An 11127-nucleotide genomic window follows, 5' to 3' on the forward strand; every position below is an offset into this window, starting at 1 on the left:
GCGAAGTTTGAATTTATTTATAGTTCAAACTTTTTGCAAGATTTGCTAGTTTTATTACTACTCCACGGTAACCATCAGTATTTTTTTTATCAGGAATTTAAGGTGTAAAACTGGATTTATCTTTTAAATAGCGTAAAATTATTCACAATAATGTTGAAGCGATGTTTTGTTTAACTTTAAAGGTCTTTATGAGTTGTAATTATCGTAGAAGTAAATATAATCATTAAATCGTGATACAATTGAAAAACAATTACTGTTGTAGAGACTAGAATGACACTGCCAAATACCAGAAATATAGCTATACTGTTCATTTATGTTTACTAAACCACATTAAACTTAATCATTAATTACTGAACAGGGAATGTATTATTTTTTGTTTTAATTTTTTTTTAACTGTATAGACATATTTATATGAAAATGTATATTCTCATTACAAACTTGGCAAAATATGCCTAAGTATGTTTTTCTTACCTGTTTTTATCGAGTATTTTAATTAACTTAAAACATAGAAATATTTTGTTTAGCACCAAGCCACCAACTAAGTGCAAAATATTTTGAGTACAATTTTCTTAATATATTGTTTGAGTAACCGTTACTTGCTGTTTGCCCATCATGTCAGATCGCAAAAAAGAAATGCAAGATGAAAAAAATCTAAAGGACTTTCTTGATAAGAGTGATGTCACATCGCAAATGCAAGATGCAATTCTAAAACTAATTGAAAACAAGCCAGATGAGCCTATGGTATTCCTTGCAGATTACTTTGAATCCTTATCTGCCAATGATAAAAGTGACAAAGTAACTATGGTGATGAGAACTCTGCAACTAAGTCATTATTCTCACCAGTCTTTCCAGACTAACTTAATGATTGCTTATGACGCAGCAAGCGTGGCAAAAAATCCAAGTTCCAAAAAAGCATCTTTAAATAGACCTGGTCTGATAGGAACTGTATTTGAGGACATCCTTTTAGCAATCCTTACTTCCATTCCGAAGGACTTACAAGATTTGCTGCTTAAGCGTATTAGGTGCAGAGGGAGTGAACTGGTACCATTCAATATTTTTAGATACAGCATAACAATATGCTATGTTTATGTTGACTTTCTTAAGCTTTGCAAGAGTATATTTTTGACCCTCTGCGGTAAGCAGGCAAGTAAAGTAACGGACAAGTCACTCTGTGAAATAGCTGTTTCATCTCTAAAAACAGCTCTTGACACAAATCCAACCGTTGAAAACCCAACATCAATGTTAGAAGCTGCCTACAATATTCGCCCAGATAGAATAGCAGCTAATTTTGTGTCTAAGAAAAGCACAAAAGCGGAAAGATCAACTATGAGTGACAGTGATTTTCAAAAAGAAATGATATTTGTATTTTTAGACAAAGTGAAGTTTCTAAAATAAAAACAACAAATTTTTAGCCAATTATTTGGTACTTGTCCAACTACTTGTTACCTGAGCTGTTATTCGATTTCTGAAATTGCACTGTGTTTTTTATTAGATTATTACATATTTTTATTTTTTAGATTGTTGTAAAATATGTAGTATGTTAAATTGATACATTTGATTTTTTGTACAGGATTACATAAAAATGGTGTGTCAAATGTTTTTTAACTTGAATGTTTTGTATCACCTATATTAGGCTGTTTTCCTAAGTTTTATAAATATTTATTAATAATTGTAAATTTATAAATAGTTTTTTAAGTTACCATGCCTCTATATGATTGTCATTGTTCATTGTCTTGGAAGCATGCAGTAGGTGGTGTTATCCTCACAGGTATAAGAAAACAAAATTACAATTTGTGATTTGCCTAATTTTTTATTTAAATCATATTTAACATATACTTGTAGCATGTACATACGGTATCAGCATAAGGCTGTGGACTATTGCCTAATATCTGTGCCTGTATTGCTAAAATAATGTCTAAGAGTATTATCACTAATGTTCAACTAACTATGCTGTGTTTTTATTGCAACAAAATGATTTTTTAATATTTAAATACATTTGTGTTTTAGGTGGTGCCATCGTTCTTTACAAATTTTCCAAAGACAAACTAAAAAACTACCTGCAGCCGAAGACAAAAGGGGAAACCGACAATCCTTACGAGTCTGTTGCTCTGCTTAATCAATATTTAGCATTCAATTATGGGGGTCGTGAAGTAAACTGTTTATATGATGTGCCCAAAGAAGGCTTTGATTTTCCCAAAGCAACTGCTGACATATGCATAGGGCAGTATACACCCAATGTAAGTTTATATATCATATAAATATTCCACCTGACATAAAATAAGTTAAGTTTGAGATGTTAAGATTTATTTTTCAAAATACTGTAATAGTTTGTAGGGTAAATTATTTGGTATCAGCTGATCATAATGGACTCTTTCTAGCCTTCAATACCAAATCGAGCACTTGACATTGGTTGTGCGGTTGGCAGAGCTTCATTTGAGCTTTCAAGGGGTTTTTCTGAGGTTATAGGCATCGACTACAGCCAGGGTTTCGTCAAGACCTGTGAAGTTTTAAAACAGACTGGCCGTCTTGGTTACGAGGTTCCAGTGGAAGGTGATCTGACAACCAAGCATGAAGCCCTAGTTCCAACTGAGTTGGTGAGAACAAAATTCATTTAGTTAAATGGTAATAACATTATTGAATTAGTATACAGCAAGGGTGGGCAAGCTTCTCATATTGGGGGCCTCATTTTAAATTGAATAGTTTAATAAATAGCTGCATAGCGTTCTATGTTACATTACAGTCACCCGATTAACACAACACCATACTTTTTTTGCCATGTGGCATGATGGTGTCTTATTTCTTTAAATTTGGTAAACAATTGTCAGTAAAATGAGCCTCAGAAACATTTTGGAGACCCCTGTTGTGAACTGCACTTAGCCTACCACTGGTATATAGTGTTTAGTGGATTTTCTTTTTCAACACATCTTTGCTAAGCCATTATCTTTACATTCTTTATTTTAAAGTAAATACTTTTATAAGTAAACTCAACTTAAACTAAATCTATGTGCGCATGGCAGGTAATATTAGTTTGTCTTCTGTTTTTTTAAATACAGGATCGGAGTCGGTGTCATTTTCAGACTGGTGATGCATGCAATCTTCCGTTAAACCTCGGTCAGTTTGGGTGCATTTTAGCAGCTAATCTAATTTGCAGATTACCAAGACCTTCCGACTTTTTGTTGCGTCTCGCAAACTTGGTGGCACCTGGCGGTATTTGTGTCATAACCAGTCCGTATACATTTCTTGAAGCCTATACCCCAAAAGTAGGTATTATCTATCATTTGTAAAAGTTGTTTAATGCAGGAATAAAACATTATAAAATAAGTATTTAGATTGGAATTTTTGTTAGATATTTAGATGAAAATTTTTACTAGTAAAATATTTTGTGGGTAAAAGTGCCTCCAATCTTATGTGATACTGTTTTTGCAGTCGTGCTACAATAGTTTAACAGTCTATGTTATGTTTTATATAAAAAAGACAGGATATGGGAACCGTCATTTCCTTTATTTAGTAAACGAGTTTATTGACTTCCCGCCCGTTTTGTTTCCTTTTTATCGAAGAACTTTTAAAATATTGTAAAATGTTTAATGTTGTTTTAATGGGCTTTTTAGCAAGGATCATGAGATTTTAAAGAAAAAATAATGAAAAATCACAAATCAAAGGTAAATAATGTCAGGACAAAACACGAGAAACTCAGTTTGAAGTGAAGTTTTTATACGTTTATATATTTAGTTAGTTTCGAGAATAAGGACGCCTGAATTTTTAAACTTCGTGATTACCTATCTCCACGCACGGCGCACGCGTTATGGCACCTTGGGCGTCGGTGTAAAACCTTTTTTTGAAAATTTTCGCACAGAGTAAGTGGCTCGGAGGCTTCGTGGACAAAGACGGCAAAGAAGTTCGTGCTGTGGCAACGATGCAGCAAGTTCTCGGTCCGCACTTTGACCTCGTTGACAGCAGCGACCTTCCCTTTATGATGCGCGAAACCGCGCGAAAACACCAGTGGACCATGTCGCACGTGACCGTTTGGCGGCGCAAGTAAGCTGCGCGCGCTCATTTACAACGAATTGTTTTTGACCCTGAAGTATTCACAACCACTTATTTCACGCCGCTTTCTGCTGTACTTGTCCATCTAGAGCTGTGTACGCTACAGCCCCTGTTAAACCTATAGCTTTCAATTGGGCCCGGGTGTATCCCTTTTTGCCGGCCCGTCGACTTCGATTACAATCTTATATCCTATGCGCGACCTTTACTTTGTTTTTCTCTCGATCTTTAAAATATTCTGTTTCGCTGCATGTCCGCCTACGTCTGGTACAGGCTGTTTCAGTTTGGGCTGCTCTGCGAACGCAAACTAAAAAAAACCTTAGGGAAATATTAACGTAGAATTTGTGTGACCAAAATTGAACAAATTTTGCGTTCATTCAGAATTTAGTTCCAAACAACACTAATAGATGACACTTTTTTCAGTGCTGCTTAATAGTTCTGGCCATAAGTATTTACCACTGAAGGCGATAAAGTATGTTTTGCAAACAATACCAGACCTTAAAGGATTAGATGGAAGTGGCGCCCATGTTCATAATATTAATTGAACATTTTGTTAAGAACAAGCGATATAATACTGAGATTCTATCACGAACAATATTTTTTGTTTGTTTTTGTTCAAGAAAGTAGTACAGTACATGTATTGTAGCATAATACGCCCCAATTGTATTAGTATTGCAGTTTTTCTTTGTTAATCAAATAATTGTATTTAAATATCAAAAAGCTTTTACATAAAACGGTGCAAAACTTTCCCCAAGGTACAAGGTAATTCTACACAGTTGCGTTTTGAAACAGCATTAATCCGTTGCCCGCAAAACTTCTGCGTGATTTTTAAACGGCAAGTGAAAAAAAAGTTTATTTTACAAACACCCTTATTAAATTCATGGCGCCAATCAAATCATGGCCGATTAAAATAAAACTATCTTTTTTTTTAAATATGCTCTGCTAATGGGCATTTGTTGTAGCAGTTTCGTCACTAACCTTAACATTACGACCGTTGCCTGTTTTAACATTGAACATTTATGTTTGCCAGTTGGTGCTTACAAACGTTGAAACTGTGAGAATAATTTTGTTTTTTTGTCTTAGTGTCGAAAAGCGTTTTGTTTGTTTCGGAGCGAGCAAAAAATTCTAAAATATTTGAGTAAAAGTGTATTCACACGTTGTCTGAAATTCTTCTGACGAAGATTACATTCAACCTTATAAAAATAAAAATGATTTTGTAATACGTTTACTACTTAACACAAAACAAATGTTACCTGTGGTATGATTTGTACCACAAACCCTTATTTTTATTTGTATAACGTCGTCTTTATTACACCAACTGGGTCTGACCTTACAACCCACACAATAGGTTCGTAGGGATAATTGAATACAAATTGCCCAACGCTCATAATAATGATGGATTTTTTTCTTTTAAAATAAACTTTTTTAAGTGAAGTGAAACAAAGGGCTTTTACGTGCTCATCTGTAGTGACCTGGTTACATCGGATGCTAGATAATATAGTAGCGCATATGTTTCAATATATTACACCAAATCTATACTCGTAATGGCGCTCCAACCTCTTCGTCCATAAATAACAATTTAGGCCTGTATCTCTTCAATAATCCCAAGTGCCCAATCAGAACAAGCAAACAGGCATAGCACTTAAATACACTCCAGTAATGTTTTTCTTTGACCAAGCATCCTGTCCTTTGAAAGTAGTTTTTTTAAGTTGTGTCTTCTTTATTGAATCGTTTCTTGCACGTTTTGTGGTTTAACATCTTTCGCTTTTGCTTCCTGCAGTAGCCCAGTAGAAAACGTATTGCTTGACGCAGATTTGTTTTAATTTATCTGTGTAAATTCAAACAAATCTTTGTTTGATTGTCTTGTTGCAAATAATTCACGACCAATGATTTCTTCTATAGTGCGATATTTGCAAATGTGGCTTTTTTCTCATATCATCTTAACTGGCAACTGTGAATGTCTTTCGCATTGATGCCGTTAACTTCAAATACAAACATATCCACCCCTAAAAAGTTTCACATTTATTTAACGAGAGTGGTCAATTCTGTGTAGGTCCACCGTAGGCTACGCGATAGGTATCTAAGTTTCGCACCATACGCGATAGGTATCTACGTTTCTCTTGACTGTTTTTGTAACCCTTTAAAAAAATCGCGAGGTTTCCAAAAATTTCCCTGTTAAAATTACTTAAACTGACTCAATTGATGTTGTCCACACACGCAGATAAACACTTCTATTTACATTATTTTAACCAGTACGATCAAAGTCTAATCGGAGACGGATTGAGTTCTAAACAATTTATACATGATTCAGCTTTTGGGTGCTAATAAACTTGGGACCTAAAGTAGCGTGTGTCGTTGTTAGCAACCTCTGAGTCCCAGGGGACCTTATGATAGTCCCCTAAACATTAGGCACCACCCTAAACCCACTACACAATCCTCCTTTAGCTTTTTAAGATTTTTAAAGGAAATATATGTGCAGAACCACGGGAAGAATAATTAAAAAACAAAGGTTGACGTTTTAAGATTTTCAGTGTTTCGAAAAACAAATGTGTCAAAAGAAATATTTTTGTAGGAAACATGCAGCACTAAGTTCGCATTAAAATTAGCATGCAGTTTATTTTACGACTCAAGGTCTCGTTTGTGACTCACGCAATAAAAAGTTTTCCCATCCCTTCCCAATACTATTGTGTAAATGAATTTGCTAATTTTTTTTCAATTCTTAACAAAATTTAATTTCACCTACAATCACGATTGTTGCGTCACCATGCCTTTTACATTTTATGTTTGCAAGTTAGGAAAAATTTTGTTATTAAAATTGAGATTATTGAGTTGGTAGAGAAAGGACGTGTTTTTGAAAAGTGTTGAAAAAAGCGATATTTATCTGTTCAAAAGTGCTTTAGTTTATTATTTATCGAGCTGAATCGAATTCTCTGCCATTTGGTTGGATAGAGAATGAGTATTCCGCGCGGTGAAAGTTTTATTTATCAACAAAAGAAGAACATCTATGGTAAGTATGGCAGCGAAAAACCACGTAAAGAAAGCTATTTCAGGGGCGGAGAGAATGCCCTCAACAACCCGGACCACAAGAAGAGAGAAAACATACAAGCCACTAAGAAGAAGTCTGACCAAACAAGTGGTTCTCTGACTGAGGTAGGTCAGCTTAATTGTTGTTTGCTTTGGAACAAGTTTAGAAGTAAATATTATAAAACTGTCTATTAGGCCTAAACGCCTTTTAACCAATTGTGAAAACGAATTCCTTTGGCATTCTGTCAAAATAGTAAACTTTGTAAGTGGAATCTTATCTTATGTAAAATTCAAATAATTCCTTTAGTAAAATAATTTTCCATTTTTTTGGAAAAACTTGGTTTACCTTTGTTTCCATGGCAATGTTCAGGTAGCCTATCACGTGACTTTATTTCAACCAGTTTTCTGATCTGACTTTTAAAAATGCAATTTTGACAATGTGACGTAACAATTAATGTAGTTTGGTCTGCATAAATTACTAAATATTGTTGCTTGGTATCTTCAGTTAAAAACTGCCACACTGTCGTATCATTTAAGCTTACCAATAAGATTAAATGTTGCACATAGTCTTATTTTCGATTTAATTTCAAAACACTATTAAAAGTATGATATTGCAGAGGTTTTAAAATAGATGTTCGTTATTACTAGGGCGATTATTTTTTGGCTTGACAAAAATCGTCAAAATTTGCACGTCACGTTAGGTCAAAATTTGTCAAAATTATTTCAAACAAAGATCGATTAAAAATACATATAAATCGCTTATAAAATTAAAAAAAATATATATTCAGCTTTTTAAAATTGTCTATCTGAAAAAAATTAGTTTTGAAATAAATTCAATGACTTTTTAAGCGTTTTAAATCTTCACTAAAAAGTAATATACGATATAGGCTACGCGAACCAGCAGAATTAACCACGCAGGCCTGGTTTACGCATTAAGTTCAGTTCGAACTTCGTTTTTGCTTCATCGTTTTTTCTTGACAGTTGTGTGTCTCAGATTTTGAGCAATGTATTGAAAAATATTTGCTGTGTTTTTTTTCTTGTGATGCAATTTAACCCATTTCCTATTCCAATAATATACTAGGTTTTGGGTATTAATTATTTTTACGTTGTATTTCAACTATTTACACAGCATTTTCTAATAACGAGCGTCTTGTTTTCCTTTGTAGCGGTTTATCTTTTTGAAATGACAAAAATATTAACTAAGCATATTCATGAGTTTTGCATAAACCCGAAATATAACTGATTTGTGTTCGACCGGTAGTAGTCAGCAAAGCATCAAAAACGTGTGATTAACTATGCCAAGACACTAATGTACTACTTCAAAAACAATATGTTGTTTAAGTCAATATATATCTTATAGGTCAAAATTTAGTCAAAAATTATTTTCAAAATTTCTCAATTTTATGGTCGAAAAATAATCGCCCTAGTTATTACTCGTCTAAAATATTTTTTTACTAGATATATAGCGTTTAGTACGGAAAATTATCAGTACGATACATAAACCAGGGTTTACCTTAATTTTCTAAAGATATCACCATTGTAGCGTGTACGCCGTGCTAATCTTTATTTACTATTTATGTTTTAAGAACGATTCCGTAAAAAGACTTTTTGAATAATGTGTTATTTTAGAATTTAAGTTTTAGATATAAAACATGACAGAGTTTTTCACATAATACAAATTTCTTCAGATGTTAATTTATAACAAACCAAAATATTGCTTCTGGCTTTTCAGAAGAACCAAGTCCGAAGCGGTGTCAGAACATCTTTTGACGAAAAAACAGTAAGAAAACGCGAGAAGGCGCCGAAAGCAAAGAGAACCCTTGAACTAATTCCTAAATCAGGAGGTAAGCACAAGTTTTTCACAAACCAAACCAAATAAATTATTATTTGCAATAATATTTTTGTTTTATTCCGCCAACAATAGTTCCTTGAAATATAGGTATTCGACACAATATGTTATTTTTGGTAATTTTGAAGCATTTTTTTAACGTACTTGTTTTTGTCAGGAACTATTATTCTCGTTATCTGTTGATTTGGTTTCTGGTTTATGGCTGGTGGTCAACCAATATCAACCATGTCCGCAATTTCAAAGTCTTTCGTCATATCTGTGTGTTTGTGTTTTGTCTTGTCTTGCTGTCTGTTTGTCATAAAGCTGTTCTCGCCCAGAGCTAAGTATAGCCTAAAATATTTACACTTTCTCTTCAATTGAAATCTGTAGTTTCGTTTAATCTATCAACAATAATTTCTATACCACCTGTGCTTGTTTATTTACCAAGTCGTTTGTTTTGTGTATTTGCGAAATCAGTACAAGTGTAGTTGTAACTTGAGTTTTTTGTAGGTATCTCCTACGAAGCAAAGAAACATCATAAAATGGAAGACCGAGCAAATCGCAAAATCCTTGATGAAAAGCGTTCTTCGGCAGGAACCAAGGTCTCACAATATCTTGAAGAAGCCCGGAAAATGGTGGCCGATGCTAAAGGACCCCGAAAAGGTAAAATTCAAGCCTATATTTTTATTCACATTTCCTAATAATAATTTACTTACTAAATGTATGTGTTAGCTTCTACACCAGGCCATTCACTTCGACAAGCCATGTCGCCAAGCAGACGCTTTAATGAGGAATTTGGGGTCGGACAGCAGGAAAGTACGAACCAAATGTATCCGGCAAATTACGGACAAGCTGTGCTTCCCAGAAATACGTACAATTCACCAATGCCGCAACATAATCAGTACGGAATGGTAAGTTTGAGTAGCCTACTTGGTTCTTCAATCAGTACATGGGCATCGCAGACAGAGATTTAATTAATTTAAAATTTAAATATTACAGCAACAGCCAATATCCGCGTTTCCTCCAAAAGATATTGATTTATTTTCAAATGATCACCTTTCAAAAGTAAGTTGGTTAAAACTACATCTTCGTTTCGTTGTTTTCCATGTGCGCACAAAAGAAATGAAAATTGAATATATTTTAGAACCATTTAGTTCAAGACAGGATCCCACGTGATATGATGGATACACGGAATGTTTCAGATAACATTCCAAGTCATCAACTGCAAAGAGTAAGTTTGTCTAAATTGCGTTGCCTTCTTTCTTTTTCATGGTGGTTATTTTAAATTCCAATATTTTTTAGAACCATTATGGTCAAGACAGCGTCGCACGTGATACAATGAACACAAGAAATGTTTTAGATCACATTCCAAGTCATGAACTGCAAAGAGTAAGTTTGTCTAAACTGCGTGACATTTATACTTTTTCATGGCCTCAAACTTATTTAATTTACTTGTTACCCACAGAGATTTCAACAAATACAACCATTCGATCCAGTCGAACAAAGAAAGGAGCATGAACTGAAACTAGCTTTACTGAAAGGACCAAAGAAGAAGATGAAACCAATTATTAACTTTGCCGTTTCGGAAGTTGATAAACTTGTTTGCTCCCGCCTTGATCAGCAGTCGGATTCACAGCAGCCCTTAAAGCCGCTTGGTTCTCTGATTAGTGCCAAAACTCCATTGGGACCAATCGTTGACAAACCACTAAGCCACAGTGCCTTACATTCGGATCACATGCTACCATCATATTTTGGCAAGCCGACAAGCAGTATTCGAGAAAGTAGTTTTCCGTCTCTAGATATTGTCGTTAATTCTACTCCCAGCTGTGACACACGTTCAACGAACCACGGAGTCTTACATGACATTATTCCTCCAACTACTGATGAGTTTGAACGTCCAGAAACGCCTTCTGGACCTGCAAACAATAATAAGTCCTCAATGTCCGCTGTATTTCAGTCAGATCACATGCTACCATCTTCACCTGACCAGCCGGAAAGCAATCATTGCGAAGAATTTGTTGCGAAATTAGAAGTGCCCAAGAATACCACTCCGGAGGGAGATATGGGCTTAGCTTTCACGGAAATTCTCACTAGTAGCAATGAGTCAAATCCAAATGCTTATGATGGTCCAAGTTCTAATCTGCATGCCATGAGCGACGACGATACTACGTCAAGCAAGGCGCAAGAGGTTACCAGCAAGCGTTCGTTGTTCAAAAATTATGAGACTTGTATTG

General features: G+C 34.6%; 2 protein-coding genes across 2 annotated transcripts; both read left to right on the forward strand.

Moving 5' to 3' along the window:
* Nucleotides 1-23: 23 nt before the first annotated feature.
* LOC146139644 (tubulin polyglutamylase complex subunit 1-like) lies at nt 24-1633 on the forward strand. Its single transcript, XM_083391110.1, has one exon. The coding sequence runs from the start codon at nt 613-615 to the stop codon at nt 1393-1395; it is 783 nt and encodes a 260-aa protein (XP_083247236.1). The 5' UTR covers nt 24-612; the 3' UTR covers nt 1396-1633.
* LOC146139645 (uncharacterized) lies at nt 1591-6042 on the forward strand. The gene is made up of 5 exons (XM_083391109.1): nt 1591-1768; nt 2008-2237; nt 2379-2594; nt 3054-3260; nt 3854-6042. Exons 1-5 carry the CDS (start codon nt 1702-1704, stop codon nt 4037-4039), a joined length of 906 nt encoding a protein of 301 aa, XP_083247235.1. The 5' UTR covers nt 1591-1701; the 3' UTR covers nt 4040-6042.
* The last annotated feature ends 5085 nt before the right edge of the window (nt 6043-11127 follow it).

The sequence above is a fragment of the Ascidiella aspersa genome, chromosome 6 (assembly GCF_963924565.1).
Source record: "Ascidiella aspersa chromosome 6, kaAscAspe10.2, whole genome shotgun sequence".
NCBI classification, from domain to species: Eukaryota; Metazoa; Chordata; class Ascidiacea; order Phlebobranchia; family Ascidiidae; genus Ascidiella; species Ascidiella aspersa.